Here is an 18,768-nt window from a genome sequence, read left to right as displayed (position 1 = left end):
CTGAGAGGGAGCCTGTGTTGGGAAAACAAAGCTCGAAACAGTTCTGTGTGGAGGAAGAGAAACAAAAGGATTCCCTGCGAGACAGCAACACGCTGCTGTTCTGCCTGCAGAGAAGGAGGCTCTGGGGAGAGCTTCCAGCAGCCTTCCAGGACCTGAAGGGGGCCAGGAAAGCCAGCAAGGGTTTTGCTGAGGGCTTGCAGAGATAGGGCAAGGGGGAATGGACTGAAGCCTGAGGAGGGCAGATTCCCACTGGACAGTAGGAAGAAATTCTTTCCAGTGAGGGTAGTGAGACATTGCAACCACTTGCCCTGGGAGGCTGTGGATGCCCCATCCCTGGTAGCGTCCAGGGCCAGGCTGGATGAGGCCTTGAGCAAGCTGCCCATGGCAGGGAGCTTGAAACTGGATGATCTTTAAGGTCCCTCCCAACCCAAACCCTTCTACGAACCTATGACTTCAAGAGGCAAACCTGTTGAGAGAAAGAGAGAAACATGTTCACAGAAAGGGACCAGCAAACATAGTTACAGAAAGACCTCCAGAAGCAGCTGCAACCAACCAACCCCCAGCACCTCTTGAAATGACTTCTGTCTGCACAGCACAGCTGGGAGGAACCGAGCAGCAAAGGCAGCAATGAGAGCACTGGGCCGATGAGCAGCCCCGCAGCCAGCAGAGCTGGAGCTTCTCGAGTGGCTCAGCTGCCCCCTGGGCTTTGTCCTGGTGGGCACTGGATGTGCCACAGCCCTGGGACGCGCTGGGAAGAGTGGGGCTCTGCTGCCAGCTCTGGGCCCCAGCTGGCCTTGAGGTTACACCTGGGCTGCTGAGCACTCAGAATTGCTCCCTGCCCTGCTGTGCCCAGCCAAGCAACCTCTGGGACCTTGGCACCCCTGGGTCTTGGCACCCCTGCCCTCTTCGGTTGCCTGGTAAGAACCACAGGGCAATGGGGCCCCTAGGCTCATGCCCAGCAGGAGCTGGCTGTAGGTTGGTGGCTCCTTTGCCAGCAGCATCCACGGACAGTGCCAGGCCAGTTTCTCCTGCCACCTCATTCTCTTCACTCCTTCCTTCCTAACCCTCCTGATCTGCCAGAGCAGAGAGAGCAGGGTGAGTGGTCCTGTTCCTGGCTTCGCTGGGGCTCTCGGAACACAGCCCAGTCCTGTGCCTGCCTTGGCACCCAGAAGTTGCCTTCCTTGTGCCTGAGGCTGTTGGGCTCTGTGCTGCACTGCGCAGGGGCTCCAGATCCTGAGGGCCTGTCCTGGGAAGGGGCAGAAGAGGCACCAGATGAGTCTGCAGGCAGGAGTCAGCTGCTCGTGGCAAGCATCCATGCAGCATGAGCCTGGGGAACTCAGGGCTGCCATCCCTCCAGGTTCCCCAGAGGAGGGTCCCCACCCTTCCCCATGCCATGCTCAGGGTGCCTGCTGCAGCCTGATGGAAAAGCAGGAGATGTCCATGGCAAATCCCCAGCAGCTCTGGATTGGTCTTCCTCAGGGCCTGGAGAGGAAAGCAAGAGGCAGAGTTAGCTCTAGGGCAGCTCTAGCCTGGGAGATGTCTGTGGACAAGCAGCAACAAAGGGTGGAAGGTCACAAGAGGAACAGAGACTTCTGCTGTCTGCTGTCAGGCTTGATGTGAGCTCTGCCTTTGGAGGACCTCTCCTAGGAGGTGGGAAGGACTCCAGAGCTCTTTCCCTGCTCCTGCTGTAACCTCCCACTGAAGGTGCCCTGCTGACATGGCAGCCCAGGAGAGTGGCTTTGGCCCACAGGCTCCTGTGCTGTCCCCTCTGCATTCCCAGGCTGTCTGTCCTCAGTGGGAGGCCAAGAGCAGCAGCCAGGCAGCTCCTCTGTTCCACCACAGCTGCAGGGAGAGGAGGTGGCTGCAGCAGCCTGGGAGAAAGAAACTCACTAAGCACCCTCCCGAGGGGCCTGAGCAGCTCTGTTCCTTCAGGGGCAGGGCAGAGAAAGCAAAGCAGGCCTGGGGAAAGGCACAGCCCAAGGCTCACTCTTGTGCACGCTCTGCTGCCTGCAAGGTGCCCCCAGCCTGCTGAGCAGAGCCAAGGAAGGGCAGGGGGACAGAAAAGCTGCACTGGAAAGGGCCACAGTGGCTGTGTGGGGACAAACCCAGAGTGCTGGCACCTACTGTGCAGGTGGATGCATTCTGCCCATTGCCAGGTGCCAATCCCCTGAAAGGTCCCCATGTCATGAAGGTTACAGTGTCTCACATTTTAATCCAGAGGCATCGTAAAACCAAAACAATCCTCTAGTCCCATGAGAAGTTTCCTCCCTAGAGGAGATAAAAGGTAAACATTTGCCTTGTTTTCCAACTTTTGGCCTTGGTTCTCATGCACACTGACCCCCTGCTGATGGGCCGAGCTTTGGGTGGTCCTACAGGTTGTTTTGGTAAGAACTGTCCAATTATACAGGTTAATGATAACTTTGTACCAATCTGTAGTAATATCGTAGAAACTGTCAGAAGTGGAGAGCACAGCTCTTTGGAGCGTTATACGTGCTGTGTCTGCCCGGATCGGGGTTCGGATCGCGCGGACTGTGCGGACTGGCTGGTTCGGCTGGTACCAACCTGCCTGCAGCCCGTTCCACCTTATCAGCCTGCTCCAGCGTGCTTGCCTGCTTCGGTCTGCCTGCCTGCTTCGGTCTCAGCCCGGCGTAAGACTGCTGATGCCCGGCTCCCAGAGACCGAGGGCTGCATGGACCTGATCCTGGCCGGGGGAAAAGGGACAACGCCCTAGTGGTGCACCGAAACCCTGCTAAGCTGCTGACTGCGAGTAGACTGATGAACTCTTAAATCGAAACTGAGCAACCTCAAAGACTCAAAGAACTCTTTAAAGAACCATAGACTCTCTTTATTCACCATTTTCTGAAATGTTACTCTAGCCTAATCGAGAATAATTCCCGTGGGTAACTCGGTTCTCGGGAAGGGGAGCTTCACATTTAGCAATGAATCACTTGGTCTCTGCAAGCCAGCCTGTGTGCCTTCCCCATCAATTTCTCGTGAAACTGCGCTCCACGACAAAGGTACAAGCAGCTATTTACAGCATATACAGTTATAGACAGAAATAGACAAGGTAAAAGTAATACAGAAGCACAACTCCCCTCCCAGAAATCTGAGTCCCCAGGAGGGGCTCTCAACCACCCCTGCACCTTCCCCCTACCCCTCTCAACCTTACCCCAGTCCTAAGGAAGAATTGAGGTTCAGCCAAGAGGTTAAGGAGCAAAGGTGAGTGGCAGGTGAGGTTAGAGAGATGCAGCTCAGTCAAAGCCCAGCCTGAGAGTGAAGTCAGAATGGCCAGAGTGTTATCTAATGTTTACATCCTTCTTCTTCAGCAAGACTCTGAGGGAAGAAGACATCACCATTGTTTTCCTTTCACAGCCTATGATCTAATTCCTCTCACCAAAACATTCTAGCCTGCTTCAAAGTAGCACAAGTCCTGCACACGCCATGCTGGCACAAGCCATGGTTTGTGTTCAGAAGAGGCAGGCTTAGTTCACTAACAGAGGTGTTTTCCCATGCTCCGCCCCGGTTCCAACCCATCCCGGTGCTCTCGAGTGGTTATCTGAGATGAGTGCCAGCACAGTCTTCCTTGCAGGGTTTTTCATCTGTGATCAGCAGGCCCCTCATTATTGCTGATGTCAGCATATCTCTGCTTCTCCTTTATCTCCTTCCTGCTTCCCTTAGTCACTGCTTCCCTGAGTCTTTGCAGGATTGCATATCACAGATCTCCAACGAGGAGCTGCAGACACTTCTGCAGTAGTTGCTGTTGAGGTTTGCAGAGTATCAGCTGACAATAATAAACAAACATCCCTGCAAAGTTTGGTATTTTATGGTTTGCTACAGATGTCCTCAAAAATGTGCTTCTGGTCTGTTACCAGCACTCTTTGTTTTTTCTTATATCAGAAGGGACCTCAAAAGCTCATCCAGTCCAACCCCCTGCCAGAGCAGGATCACCCAAAACAGAGCACACAGGAACAGATCCAGGCAGGCCTGCAATATGTCCAGAGAGGGAGACTCCACAACCCCTCTGGGCAGCCTGTGCCAGGGCTCTGTCACCCTCACAGGGAAAGAATTCTTCCTCAGGTTCACATGGAACCTCCTGTGCCTCAGCTTCCACCCCTGCCCCTTGTGCTGGTGCTGGGCACCACCCAGCAGAGCCTGGCCCCAGCCTCCTGGCACTCAGCTGCACATATTGATAACCATTGCTGAGGTCACCTCTCAGTCTCCTCTCCAAGCTCCCAGCCCTGGCTCCCTCAGGCTGTCCTCACAGGGAAGATGTTCAACTTCCCTCATCATCTTTGTGGCTCTGTGCTGGACACTCTCAAGCAGCTCCCTGTGCTTCTTGAGCTGGGGGCCCAGAACTGAACACAGTACTCCAGATGTGGCCTCACCAGGGCAGAGTAAAGGGGCAGGAGAACCTCTCTCGACCTACTCACCACAGCCCTTCCAATCCACTCCAGAATGGCATTGGCCCTCCTGGCCACCAGAGCACACTGCTGGCTCCTGGCCAAACATTCAGAGCCGCGATCGCTGTGCCAGCCACCGGGTGGACTCCTGTGCTCCCGGGCAGAGCTACTGGCAGGGAACACAGAGACTCAGGCAAATGGACAACCAGATTTACTCACAAAGCACGACCTGATCAGTCTGAGACGCTGTGCTGGGATAATAATCGAGGGAATTAGAATCCCAAATGGTGTTCCCAGTGCATCCACAAAGCCAAGTGGGCAGCAAGGGCCGAGGATGCTGCCCAAAACCCAGAGCAGAATTGAGAGCCGTGTGTCCCCGGGCAGATAGTCAGCAGGGGCAGGTAGAGAGGTGGAGCCCAAAAGCAAGGGAAAAAAATAAAGGTGCTCCCAGAGCAGACCTATTTAATCACCTTTTGGGACAAGACACAGCAGTGGCAGAAACGAAACTCAAAACTTAGCCAATCAAAACAGAACACCAGCGCCGCAGGCGAGCCTGGGCCAGTCCAGGCGCGTACCTTTGTCGCTGGAGCCTTTTGTCTGTCTTCCCTCTCTGTTGTCTGTCTTCCTCCTTTGTTGTCTCTCTTCCTGCTCTGCTGTCCCTCTTCCCCCTCTGTTCCCTCTCTTCCCCCTCTGTTCTCTCTCTTCCCCTTCTGTTCTCTCTCTTCTCCCTCTGTTCTCTCTCTTCTCCCTCTGTTCTCTCTCTTCCCCTTCTGTTCTCTCTCTTCTCCCTCTGTTCTCTCTCTTCTCCCTCTGTTCTCTCTCTTCCCCTTCTGTTCTCTCTCTTCTCCCTCTGTTCTCTCTCTTCTCCCTCTGTTCTCTCTCTTCCCCTTCTGTTCTCTCTCTTCTCCCTCTGTTCTCTCTCTTCTCCCTCTGTTCTCTCTCTTCCCCCTCTGTTCTCTCTCTTCCCCTTCTGTTCTCTCTCTTCTCCCTCTGTTCTCTCTCTTCTCCCTCTGTTCTCTCTCTTCTCCCTCTGTTCTCTCTCTTCCCCCTCTTCTCCAGACTCTGGAGGAAAGAGAGAGGGGGAAGGGGACTTGGTTGTGAAATGTGTCTGGGCTTGTTTTGCCCCATCAGGACACACACTCCAAGGAGTGTTCCACTTATTACGTTCCCTGCCAGCCCTCTCTTGTGGTGAGGACAAGGTCCAGCCTCGTTGGCTTCGCTGTCACTTGGATAAGGGAGTGAACATCATCACTCTCCAGAAATGTTCTGACTTGCTTATGCCATGCTGCATTATCCTCCCACCAGATAGCAGGGTGGCTGAAGCCCCCCATGAGGGCCAGGACCTTTGAAGATGAGGCTGCTCCTATCTGGCTATAGATGGCCTCATCCACTTGGTGTTCCTGATTGGGTGGGCTGTAGCAGCCTCCCATCATAATATCACCAGTCCCTGACCTCCCTCTACTCCTGCCCCACAAACTGGTAATGCAGCCTGGTGAAACCTGTGCTCTGCTCTGAGCACAGTGACCACAGCCCCAGCGCCCAGGGACTGCTGCCCAATGCACTCCTCAGAGTATGGTTTCTCTATTGGCCTCTTGACAGCCTGCTACAATGCTGGCACTCCCCTCCTGCCTGGTGTCTCTTGGCTCCCTTGGCTTGTTTCCTTTATAGAAGCACTTCCCAAAAAGGGACACAGAATTAGTGTGGGAGAAAGGCAAGCAAGTGATCACACCCCCCTACAGCCCAGCAAAAACATGAACCCACAGCACCTGCCAAGTGATTACTGCCTTTTATTTCATGCACATCACATCAAACTGGACAGATCCTTTCAGCTTCAAGGTCTGGCCACCCAGAAATAAAAGCACCAGGCAATGTTTGCAAAGCGATTCCAGCATTGCAGTTTAGATTTCCTTGCTCCTTACTAGAGCTTCATGGCTACGAAGATCTGCCTGAAGAAAGGAGCTTCCATACAACTCTGCAGAAAATGCTCCTCTGCTCATCCACATCCATCCCCTAAGTGGGCAGCAGTCAGCACAAGACTGAGAAACTGCTGGCCATGGAGGTGTTGCTGAACACCAGGAACTCATCCCCAAGCTACTGGCTGCACTTCTGGTACAGACATGCAGGTCACATGCAGACTAGAGGGAGAGAGTTCTCCAACTGGAAAGCTGGAAAGCATGGGCTGGGAAAGGTGGTGATAACCCAGAGCTGTGGGGTGCATGAGCTTCTTCCCTCAACACATCTTCTTTGGAGAGCTTCCTCTTGATTCAAAAGCAACCAGCACAGGCAGCATTGGCACAGATCTCACATAAATCAGAATCTTGGATAGCTGAGCCTGTTAGAGAGAGGCAGAAAAGAGGGTTTCAGTGGGATGCAAGAAAGAGCAGAGCCACACATCAAGGGATTTTGACTCCCCTTTCCACTACTGCTTTAGAAGTTGTCTTGTTCCTTCAAGTTAGGACTGGCATCAGTAAAATCAGTTCCTGCCAAAACCTGCCTTAACAATCAACTCAAACCTGAATTCACTGGGGAAGCAATGGGACTGTGTGGGGGCAAAAGAGAGCAGTAGTACATCTTGGGGATGTGGCTTGTGCAGTCACAACATTCTTCCCACTGGTGCTGCTTCCTCAGAGCTCCACTGTGACGGACAGCAGAAGGCTGCCACACAATGCAATCAACAGGCAGCCACTGAAGGAATTGCTGAGTGTGTCTTGGAGACAGACCATGCACAAACTGATTCATCTCAAGCACATCTCACACCTCTTCTAGGTCACCTTGACAAGTGCCTTCTGGCACTGGTGTAAGTTTTGGAATCCCCATCCCATTTCCAACCAAACCAATTCTATGTTTCTGGGATTCTAAGCTGGTCTGTGGCTACTTAGAGGAAGCTTTTCCCTGGATCCAGCAGCCTGATCTGTGCAGGCACAGTTCAGCAGGAGTTTTCCTGTAGGGAGCTCTCAGCTCCTGTGGTGCAGTCATAGAATCATAGAATCATAGAATCAACCAGGTTGGAAGAGACCTCCAAGCTCATCCAGTCCAACCTATCCCCCAAGCCCTATCCAGTCAACCAGACCATGGCACTAAGTGCCTCATCCAGGCTTTTCTTGAACGCCTCCAGGGATGGTGCCTCCACCACCTCCCTGGGCAGCCCATTCCAATGCCAATCACTCTCTCCTCGCAGGATGGGCAGTAGAAAGGCAGCCTGGACTCCCTCAGCTGCTTTAGAAATGACAGTAGAGTAATTCTGCTTCTCTGCCTGCTGCTGTTGGAATGTTCAGACCTGAGAAGTGTGACAGTGGCAGCTGTGCAATGTGAGCTACATACTCAGCCTCTCGAATATCTTGGGTGCATCTCCTCTTGTGCACACTGGTTGAAACTCCTCAGGGAGTTCTTTGTCACCACATGGGGAGGAGCCAGCCACTGACACCATCATGCGAGGGTTAACCTGTCTCTTCTCATCCATGAGCTCCTTTAGCTTCTTCACAGACTCAAGGGAGAATTTCAAGTCTCCATCCTAGGTAGCCAGAACAGGCAAAAAAGAATGTGTCAGGAAATCAAGCCTTAGGCACATCCATTGCACTGCAACCCTCAGCTCTCCCAGACACTCTGTGACAGGGAAAGGACAGCGCTGAAAGAAAGCTCAGACCAAAGTGGTGCCGAGTGAAAGCAAAAGGCAAAGTCCTGTCAGAGCAGCAGTGGGGCCTGGCTGGCAGAGGCACCATCAGTGCATGTCTCACTCCCATCACATATGGGGTCGAAAGAGAGAACCTGAAGTGTTGGCTGGCATGTGGCAGTTTCCAGCCTACCCTGGAGCTGCTCCAGCAGCTCCATGTCTTTCATAGACTGAGGACGCCTGAGCTCAGCTCAGCTCTCACTGGCTATCTGGGGTGTCCAGAGGAGAACAGGAGGCTGTTCCAAGGCACAGAGACAGTTAATGCTCCCTGGAAACCCACTGTGCAGACACAGGTAGAGTCAGGAGCTGTTCGGCAGGGTTAGCTCCCCCGGTCCTGGGAGGAAGTTCTTTGCCCTGCACTCAAACAAATCTCCCAGGCTGTTCCTCAGGCTGAGTGCAGGCAGATGTAATACAGCCAAGGGCACTGCAGCACTGCCTCCAGCTCACACACATCACCCAGAGGTGCTGTGCACTCTGAACATCTGCTAGAGCTCCTCTATCAGCTTCTCTGCCTGTTGATGTTCCACTGGCTGCAGCCAAGCCTTGCTTGGACCTGTTTTGTCCCATGTGAGTTGTGTGTGGCTCCATCACATCAGCTTGTGGATCATTTCCATAAGGAATTTCCTGCCTAGAAGCAGGCAAGAGAAGACAAATTCTTTTGTTTTCAGCATTCTGCAAAGCCAGAGATGTCCCCAGCTCTTACAGCCTCACCCATGCCTGCAGCAGCCTGCTTGTAACACCTGAAGCATCCGACAGAAAGATAAACAGAATCACAGGCAGGGGAAGTTGGATCTCAAGCAAGAACAAAGCCAAGATTCAGGTCTGTTAGTTCAGGTCAAGGTTCCTTCACCTAATCTCAGTATGTGGTTGCACCTGGAACACCAGCACACCCAGGAGCAGAAAACTCACCTGAACATAGACTGCCTGGGAGCTGGGCAGCAGCAGCAGAGCCAGGACTGCAAAGGAAAGGAAGCCTTTCATGATGCCTTTCTGAAGCTCTGTGTTTGTAATGCACTCAGCTTTGGCCTTCCTCTTTCCCTTTGATCTCTCAGACTTCCTCTCTCATTAGCAGTCGGAGCTCTGTGGTGCCAGAGCGAAGCTGGAGCCTTTTAAAGCCTTGGGGCAGCAGTAGTTGGTAACCATTAATCTGAAGACTTTTATTGTGCCCTCATAAAGCCTCAGCTGCTATCTGCTCATCAGCAGAGCAGGCCAGTCACAGCCAGCCTGGTCTTGGGTGTTATGAGACACTGGGCATGGCAAAACCTTCCAGCCTATGGGAAAAGGTGGAGGCTGATCCAACATAACAGCTGAACTCAGTGTCCACATGGGGAATGCACTCCTCTTCCTCGGCACCTCCTGCAGACATATGGGAAAGGGAGAGCTTTAGCAGGGGAAAACAAAGGCACATTGACCTCTTGCAAGGATTGTGTCACGGAACCAAAGAATGGCAGGGCTTGGAGGGGTCCTCTGAATGCCATCGAGTCCAAAGCCCTTTTCTGGAGGAGGAAAGAGAAATGAAACTTATTTTAAGAAAAGAAAGTGGAGGGAGAGAAGGAGAAGGAGAGGGAGAGGGAGAGGGAGAGGGAGAGGGAGAGGGAGAGGGAGAGGGAGAGGGAGAAAAAAAGGGGAAAGGGAAGGGAAAAGGAAAGGGAGAGGGAGAAAAGAAGGGGAAAGGGAAGGGAAGGGAAAAGGAGAGGGAGAGGGAGAAAAAAAGGGGAAAGGGAAGAGAAAAGGAAAGGGAGAGGAAGAAAAAAAGGGGAAAGGGAAGGGAAAAGGAGAGGGAGATGGAGAAAAAAAGGGGAAAGGGAAGGGAAAAGGAAAGGGAGAGAAATATTTTTAAACTTCTTTTATTTTTCTTTCTTTTCTTTATTTCCTCTGCTTGGAAGAGAAAAGGAACAGAAGGAACTGAAAGACATTTCTCTGCCTCCTCCTCCCCTTTGTTTTCCCTGCTTGGATATTTCTGTGGCGGAAAAGTCAAGAAGAGAAAACAAAGGAAGGATTTGGAAGACAGTTCTCCTCCTCTCTTTTCTGTGCTTGGCCTTTCTCATTCAAGAAGGGCCAGGAGGGGAAGAGAAAAAGACAGAATTGTAAGACGTTTCCTCTTCTCCTCTCTTTCTTTTCTCTGCTTGGATATTCTTGATCAGGAAAAGACAAGCAGAAGAAAGAAAGGAAAGGACTTGGAAGGCATTTCTATGTCTCTTGCTCTCTCTCTTTTCTCCATCAGGGAAAGGATGCAAGACAGAGGTGGGCTTGAGATAGAGGAGTGGAGTTAACCATGGAGACTGCTGCAGAGCTGATGCAAGAGTGTGAAATGTGTGCTGCAGTCAGACAGGCCAAGGGGGCAAAGCCTCTGCCCCGTGGGGGGCAATGGCTGCAGTGTAAATCTGGCAGAGCCTGGCAGGTCGATTCCATCGCTGCCACGAACCCAGCAGGACCAAGCTGGCTGCTTCCAGTGGCAGCAGAAACCACTGGAAACACAGCCAGTGCCCCATGCCAGCACTCAGAACACCACCCTGGGCCTTCACAAACAAGTCCTGTGGTGGCATGGCATCAGGAAGAGCTGAGTCCCATTATGGGACTCAGTTTCAAAACAGCCTCATGGGCACCTGTGCCAAGGAGCATGGCATGGAGTGGGTGCATCACATCCCCTGCCAGCCACCAGCCACCAGCTGCTGGGAGAGTTGCAATGGGCTGCTAAAAACCAGCCTGAAAACAACGGGAGGGGGGACCTGCAAAACCTGGGAGGCACATTCTGCACAAGCCACTTGGCTGCTCCACACCAGAGGCTCTGTTCATTGGGCTGGTTGTGCCCAGTCCAAACTGCCAGGTGCTGCAGAAGGTGGCAGAGACCCTGTGGGGCACATGAAGAATATGAAGGGAAGGTGTGGGTTAGTCCTGCTTCAGGTAGAGGCAAACCCACCCCTGGGATTGCTTTTGCCCAGAGACTTGGATGTACCTGGGGCAAGAGGATGGGAAAGCCTCAAAGCGACCCCACACAGTAAATGATCTGTGCTGTGTGGTGCCGCCTGCTGCTGAGTCTGGGGCAGGTGGTGAAGAACCAGGGGTGCAGCATGTATTGGTTTGAGCTGACCCCACTCGTGAGGGTGAGGGACAGGCAGGAAAGGCCTTGGTGCACTCTGTGGCACTTCTCCTGGATTCTAAAGTCTGGAAAGTTTCTTGTTCAGGCTTTATTTGTTTCCATCTTTCATCTCCAGTTCCTGGGCTGGGCTTTGTCCCTCTTCTTTCAGGTTGGGTATTTTGGGGTGTTCCATGCAACCCTGCTCTGCAGTGACCCTGCCCACCCCTTGACAAGCGCTGCTGCAGCTCAGCCACCAGCTGCTGCAGCTCCTCATGTGCAGCTTGCAGGCGGCAGTGATCTTCCTGCAGCTCCTCCTTCTCTCTTTGATGAAGTTTCGCTGCCACTTCTGCTAGCAGCAGCTTGCCCAAAGCATCATCGAGCTCTGCCTGCAGCTGTCTCTCTGTTGGCTGGGGGAAGATCCATGCCAGCTGTTACTGGAGCCCTCTGAAGCCCAGCACATGAAGCACTCTCTCAGCCTGTCCCCCAGGGCAGCTGCTGCAGCCCCCTGATGAGCTCTGAGCTCCTCCTCTGCACCTGCTGGAGCAGCCAGGTCCCTGTCCTTCTCCCACTGGCACAATCCCCTCTCTCCCCCTGCTCTGCCCTCACTGCTTCTCATGCATCAATGGCACTGGCACTAAGAGCTCATGGAGATGGATGATAAGGACTCCTCTAAGCATCTGAGAAAGGCTGAAAGAAAATCTGTCAGGCTGCAAAAGGAGCTGAAGGAGCTGGAGAAAGTGTTCTTGGAGAGGACAGCAGCTTTAGACAATGCAGAGAGAGCTATGTGAGATCCAGAAGCAGATACAGGTGCTGCATGCTCCACAGGTTGAGAAAGATCAGGAGAGACAAGATTCAGCCAAGGCAGGAGAGCTGCAGGCTCCCTGGTCCCTGAGGAAGATGAATCTGGAGCTGCTGGGGATTTCCCCTGGGCATCTCCGGCTCTTCCATCAGCTGTAACTCAAGTCCCAGGTCCCCCTTCCAGGACAAGGCCATGCTCAGTGGTGATGCTCAGAAGGATTATTTAAGTGGACCAAAGGTCTCACGCAGAGCTGTGAGTTGTTTGTCTGCCTCACTCCTCGAGTGCTTTCCCATGGCCTCCCTCAGCTGGCCGCAGGGCCCGGGCAGGGCTGTTGGCAGGCACTGGGGCAGAGGGCACAGATACAGGCACCAGCAGGGGTGGCTTTGCCTCTCCAGGGAAGGCTCCTGGCTCAGCTGAGCCCTTGTGCTGCTGAGAAACAGTTCTGCAGTGTTGCTTCCAAGACTTTGTCCTCTTTGATACACTCTGAGCAGGCATTTCTCACAGAGCCCATGGCAGGGAGTCCAGCAGCACAGAGAGAGCTGAGAACAAACCTTCACAGCCCAAATGTCCTTAGCAGCTGAAGTGGTGAGCAATGAAGGGACCCCTGTGTGCTGCTTGGTGACCACGGAGCAGCTGGGGGTGCTGGTGAGGGTGCAGCACGGTGTGAGGAGGCTCTGGGCTAGAGCGGGGCCAGCAGCTGCCAGGCTGGAGGAAGACTATGGGACCTTAGCCCAGGTGCAAGGCACTGCCCCTGGCCCTGCACTGCCTGGCAGAGCTGCAGGGAGGAGGCTGGGGCACTGCAGGTGGCAGAGGGGCAGGCAGAGTTTGCAGAACGACTGAAGAGCAATTTGTTTGCAGCTTCCCAGCACGAGAGCCACCAGACTCTCCCAGACTCTCCACCCGAGACACCAAGCCTGAAGGAGAAGCTGAAAGCCAAGACTCAGCCTTTTGCTTCTGCCCCTCTCAGCCTTCTGAGATCAGCTACTTAAATGTAGCTTGGCCTGGAGACACCACAGCCTGCCAGCTGCAGGAGGAGAGTCAGAGCCTCAGCTCCCAGAACTTCTAACTGGGGGAAGAGGTTTGGGGAACACGAGCTGGGCTGGGAGGTTTGGAGCTGCTGTGGCCAGCGCTGGCAAGGGCTGCAGGGGCAGAATGGCCACAGCAGCTGGGGCATCGCTGGGGTCAGTTTCAATGGATGCAGCAGCAGCTGTGGAGCAGCTCCAGCAGTGTGTGTGTGTGGCCATCCCAGACGCAGCCAGAGGCTGCAATTTGCAGAGCCAACTCAGAAGAATGGAGGAGGGTTGGGGTGAAGAGCATCCTCCCTCAGCCCTAGTTCCTTGTCCAGTCCAGTTCTCAGCCCCACAGCTTTTAGGGTTCAGAGCTCTGTTTCTTGGTCCAACCCCCGTGCTGAGAGCCCCTTTTGTTTAGGGGCCAGAGCTGCACTTGCAGGCTGCACAGCAGCACTTGGGGCCCAAACCCCAATTCCAAGGCCCAAGCCTTATCTCTCACACCCCAGAGCAGCCTCTTTGCTTCCCAAGCCTCCAGTGCAGGGCCCACAGCCTCCCACGGAGGGTCCCAGCCTGGCCCCGGTGCTCCAGCCTTGGCCTCAGGCCCCTCAGGCAGTTTAAAGTGTTCATTAAGGTGCTACAGCCTGGTTGGTTAATCTGGGGCCTCAGTATGAAAATCACCCTGTATGAAAATGATCCAAACTGCTGAGTGTGATCCACAGCCACTCACTGCTGAGTGTGATCCACAGCCACACACTGCTGAGTGTGATCCACAGCCACACACTGCTGAGTGTGATCCACAGCCACTCACTGCTGAGTGTGATCCACAGCCACTCACTGCTGAGTGTGATCCACAGCCACTCACTGCTGAGTGTGATCCACAGCCACTCACTGCTGAGTGTGATCCACAGCCACTCACTGCTGAGTGTGATCCACAGCCACTCACTGCTGAGTGTGATCCACAGCCACTCACTGCTGAGTGTGATCCACAGCCACTCACTGCTGAGTGTGATCCACAGCCACACACTGCTGAGTGTGATCCACAGCCACACACTGCTGAGTGTGATCCACAGCCACTCACTGCTGAGTGTGATCCACAGCCACACACTGCTGAGTGTGATCCACAGCCACAATCTGCTGAGTGTGATCCACAGCCACTCACTGCTGAGTGTGATCCACAGCCACAAACTGCTGAGTGTGATCCACAGCCACTCACTGCTGAGTGTGATCCACAGCCACACACTGCTGAGTGTGATCCACAGCCACTCACTGCTGAGTGTGATCCACAGCCACTCACTGCTGAGTGTGATCCACAGCCACACACTGCTGAGTGTGATCCACAGCCACTCACTGCTGAGTGTGATCCACAGCCACTCACTGCTGAGTGTGATCCACAGCCACACACTGCTGAGTGTGATCCACAGCCACAATCTGCTGAGTGTGATCCACAGCCACTCACTGCTGAGTGTGATCCACAGCCACAAACTGCTGAGTGTGATCCACAGCCACTCACTGCTGAGTGTGATCCACAGCCACACACTGCTGAGTGTGATCCACAGCCACTCACTGCTGAGTGTGATCCACAGCCACTCACTGCTGAGTGTGATCCACAGCCACACACTGCTGAGTGTGATCCACAGCCACACACTGGTGTGTGTGATCCACAGCCACAATCTGCTGTGTGTGATCCACAGCCACTCACTGCTGAGTGTGATCCACAGCCACACACTGCTGAGTGTGATCCACAGCCACACACTGCTGAGTGTGATCCACAGCCACTCACTGCTGTGTGTGATCCACAGCCACTCACTGCTGAGTGTGATCCACAGCCACACACTGCTGAGTGTGATCCACAGCCACAATCTGCTGAGTGTGATCCACAGCCACTCACTGCTGAGTGTGATCCACAGCCACAAACTGCTGAGTGTGATCCACAGCCACACACTGCTGTGTGTGATCCACAGCCACTCACTGCTGAGTGTGATCCACAGCCACTCACTGCTGAGTGTGATCCACAGCCACACACCGCTGAGTGTGATCCACAGCCACACACCGCTGAGTGTGATCCACAGCCACAATCTGCTGTGTGTGATCCACAGCCACAATCTGCTGAGTGTGATCCACAGCCACACACTGCTGTGTGCGATCCACAGCCACTCACCGCTGAGTGTGATCCACAGCCACTCACTGCTGAGTGTGATCCACAGCCACAATCTGCTGAGTGTGATCCACAGCCACACACTGCTGAGTGTGATCCACAGCCACACACTGCTGTGTGTGATCCACAGCCACTCACTGCTGAGTGTGATCCACAGCCACACACTGCTGAGTGTGATCCACAGCCACAATCTGCTGTGTGTGATCCACAACCACTCACTGCTGAGTGTGATCCACAGCCACACACTGCTGAGTGTGATCCACAGCCACTCACTGCTGAGTGTGATCCACAGCCACACACTGCTGAGTGTGATCCACAGCCACACACTGCTGTGTGTGATCCACAGCCACACACTGCTGAGTGTGATCCACAGCCACTCACTGCTGAGTGTGATCCACAGCCACACACTGCTGAGTGTGATCCACAGCCACACACTGCTGAGTGTGATCCACAGCCACTCACTGCTGTGTGTGATCCACAGCCACACACTGCTGAGTGTGATCCACAGCCACAATCTGCTGAGTGTGATCCACAGCCACACACTGCTGAGTGTGATCCACAGCCACACACTGCTGAGTGTGATCCACAGCCACTCACTGCTGAGTGTGATCCACAGCCACACACTGCTGAGTGTGATCCACAGCCACACACTGCTGTGTGTGATCCACAGCCACTCACTGCTGAGTGTGATCCACAGCCACAAACTGCTGAGTGTGATCCACAGCCACTCACTGCTGAGTGTGATCCACAGCCACACACTGCTGAGTGTGATCCACAGCCACAATCTGCTGAGTGTGATCCACAGCCACTCACTGCTGAGTGTGATCCACAGCCACAAACTGCTGAGTGTGATCCACAGCCACACACTGCTGTGTGTGATCCACAGCCACTCACTGCTGAGTGTGATCCACAGCCACTCACTGCTGAGTGTGATCCACAGCCACAATCTGCTGAGTGTGATCCACAGCCACTCACTGCTGAGTGTGATCCACAGCCACAAACTGCTGAGTGTGATCCACAGCCACAAACTGCTGAGTGTGATCCACAGCCACTCACTGCTGAGTGTGATCCACAGCCACACACTGCTGAGTGTGATCCACAGCCACTCACTGCTGAGTGTGATCCACAGCCACTCACTGCTGAGTGTGATCCACAGCCACACACTGCTGAGTGTGATCCACAGCCACACACTGCTGAGTGTGATCCACAGCCACACACTGCTGAGTGTGATCCACAGCCACTCACTGCTGAGTGTGATCCACAGCCACTCACTGCTGAGTGTGATCCACAGCCACACACTGCTGAGTGTGATCCACAGCCACAATCTGCTGAGTGTGATCCACAGCCACTCACTGCTGAGTGTGATCCACAGCCACAAACTGCTGAGTGTGATCCACAGCCACTCACTGCTGAGTGTGATCCACAGCCACACACTGCTGAGTGTGATCCACAGCCACTCACTGCTGAGTGTGATCCACAGCCACTCACTGCTGAGTGTGATCCACAGCCACACACTGCTGAGTGTGATCCACAGCCACACACTGCTGAGTGTGATCCACAGCCACTCACTGCTGAGTGTGATCCACAGCCACTCACTGCTGAGTGTGATCCACAGCCACACACTGCTGAGTGTGATCCACAGCCACAATCTGCTGAGTGTGATCCACAGCCACTCACTGCTGAGTGTGATCCACAGCCACAAACTGCTGAGTGTGATCCACAGCCACTCACTGCTGAGTGTGATCCACAGCCACACACTGCTGAGTGTGATCCACAGCCACTCACTGCTGAGTGTGATCCACAGCCACTCACTGCTGAGTGTGATCCACAGCCACACACTGCTGAGTGTGATCCACAGCCACACACTGGTGTGTGTGATCCACAGCCACAATCTGCTGTGTGTGATCCACAGCCACTCACTGCTGAGTGTGATCCACAGCCACACACTGCTGAGTGTGATCCACAGCCACACACTGCTGAGTGTGATCCACAGCCACTCACTGCTGAGTGTGATCCACAGCCACTCACTGCTGAGTGTGATCCACAGCCACACACTGCTGAGTGTGATCCACAGCCACACACTGCTGAGTGTGATCCCACAGCCACTCACTGCTGAGTGTGATCCACAGCCACACACTGCTGAGTGTGATCCACAGCCACACACTGCTGAGTGTGATCCACAGCCACAATCTGCTGAGTGTGATCCACAGCCACTCACTGCTGAGTGTGATCCACAGCCACAAACTGCTGAGTGTGATCCACAGCCACACACTGCTGTGTGTGATCCACAGCCACTCACTGCTGAGTGTGATCCACAGCCACTCACTGCTGAGTGTGATCCACAGGCCACTCACCGCTGAGTGTGATCCACAGCCACACACTGCTGTGTGTGATCCACAGCCACAATCTGCTGAGTGTGATCCACAGCCACACACTGCTGAGTGTGATCCACAGCCACACACTGCTGTGTGTGATCCACAGCCACTCACCTGCTGAGTGTGATCCACAGCCACTCACTGCTGAGTGTGATCCACAGCCACAATCTGCTGAGTGTGATCCACAGCCACACACTGCTGAGTGTGATCCACAGCCACACACTGCTGTGTGTGATCCACAGCCACTCACTGCTGAGTGTGATCCACAGCCACACACTGCTGAGTGTGATCCACAGCCACAATCTGCTGTGTGTGATCCACAGCCACTCACTGCTGAGTGTGATCCACAGCCACACACTGCTGAGTGTGATCCACAGCCACTCACTGCTGAGTGTGATCCACAGCCACACACTGCTGAGTGTGATCCACAGCCACACACTGCTGAGTGTGATCCACAGCCACTCACTGCTGAGTGTGATCCACAGCCACACACTGCTGAGTGTGATCCACAGCCACACACTGCTGAGTGTGATCCACAGCCACACACTGCTGTGTGTGATCCACAGCCACTCACTGCTGAGTGTGATCCACAGCCACAATCTGCTGAGTGTGATCCACAGCCACACACTGCTGAGTGTGATCCACAGCCACTCACTGCTGAGTGTGATCCACAGCCACACACTGCTGAGTGTGATCCACAGCCACACACTGCTGTGTGTGATCCACAGCCACTCACTGCTGAGTGTGATCCACAGCCACAAACTGCTGAGTGTGATCCACAGCCACTCACTGCTGAGTGTGATCCACAGCCACACACTGCTGAGTGTGATCCACAGCCACAATCTGCTGAGTGTGATCCACAGCCACTCACTGCTGAGTGTGATCCACAGCCACAAACTGCTGAGTGTGATCCACAGCCACACACTGCTGTGTGTGATCCACAGCCACTCACTGCTGAGTGTGATCCACAGCCACTCACTGCTGAGTGTGATCCACAGCCACAATCTGCTGAGTGTGATCCACAGCCACTCACTGCTGAGTGTGATCCACAGCCACAAACTGCTGAGTGTGATCCACAGCCACAAACTGCTGAGTGTGATCCACAGCCACTCACTGCTGAGTGTGATCCACAGCCACACACTGCTGAGTGTGATCCACAGCCACTCACTGCTGAGTGTGATCCACAGCCACTCACTGCTGAGTGTGATCCACAGCCACTCACTGCTGAGTGTGATCCACAGCCACACACTGCTGAGTGTGATCCACAGCCACACACTGCT

The 18,768-nt window shown here is 54.0% G+C and overlaps 1 protein-coding gene across 1 annotated transcript; it reads right to left on the bottom strand.

Annotated features, from left to right (window-relative positions):
• Positions 1-6,389: 6,389 nt before the first annotated feature.
• Positions 6,390-9,051, bottom strand: LOC135190664 (guanylin-like). Its single transcript, XM_064172292.1, has 3 exons — positions 8,980-9,051; positions 7,722-7,911; positions 6,390-6,732 (listed from the first exon to the last, which is right to left on the bottom strand). The coding sequence occupies exons 1-3, from the start codon at positions 9,049-9,051 to the stop codon at positions 6,665-6,667; spliced, it is 330 nt and encodes a 109-aa protein (XP_064028362.1). The 3' UTR covers positions 6,390-6,664.
• Positions 9,052-18,768: the final 9,717 nt, after the last annotated feature.

The sequence above is a fragment of the Pogoniulus pusillus genome, chromosome 36 (genome assembly GCF_015220805.1).
Source record: "Pogoniulus pusillus isolate bPogPus1 chromosome 36, bPogPus1.pri, whole genome shotgun sequence".
Classification (NCBI taxonomy): Eukaryota; Metazoa; Chordata; class Aves; order Piciformes; family Lybiidae; genus Pogoniulus; species Pogoniulus pusillus.
Note: the sequence above shows the minus strand (reverse complement) of the source record. Positions and strands in the feature narration are given on the sequence as shown.

Excerpts from the sequence above, each read along its gene's own strand:
- LOC135190664 (XM_064172292.1), bottom strand. The coding sequence starts at position 9,051 with ATGAAAGGCTTCCTTTCCTTTGCAGTCCTGGCTCTGCTGCTGCTGCCC. Across the intron at positions 7,912-8,979 it reads CCCAGGCAGTCTATGTTCAG|GATGGAGACTTGAAATTCTC; the intron begins GTGAGTTTTCTG and ends CTGGCTACCTAG. Across the intron at positions 6,733-7,721 it reads CAAGATATTCGAGAGGCTGA|GCTCAGCTATCCAAGATTCT; the intron begins GTATGTAGCTCA and ends TCTCTCTAACAG.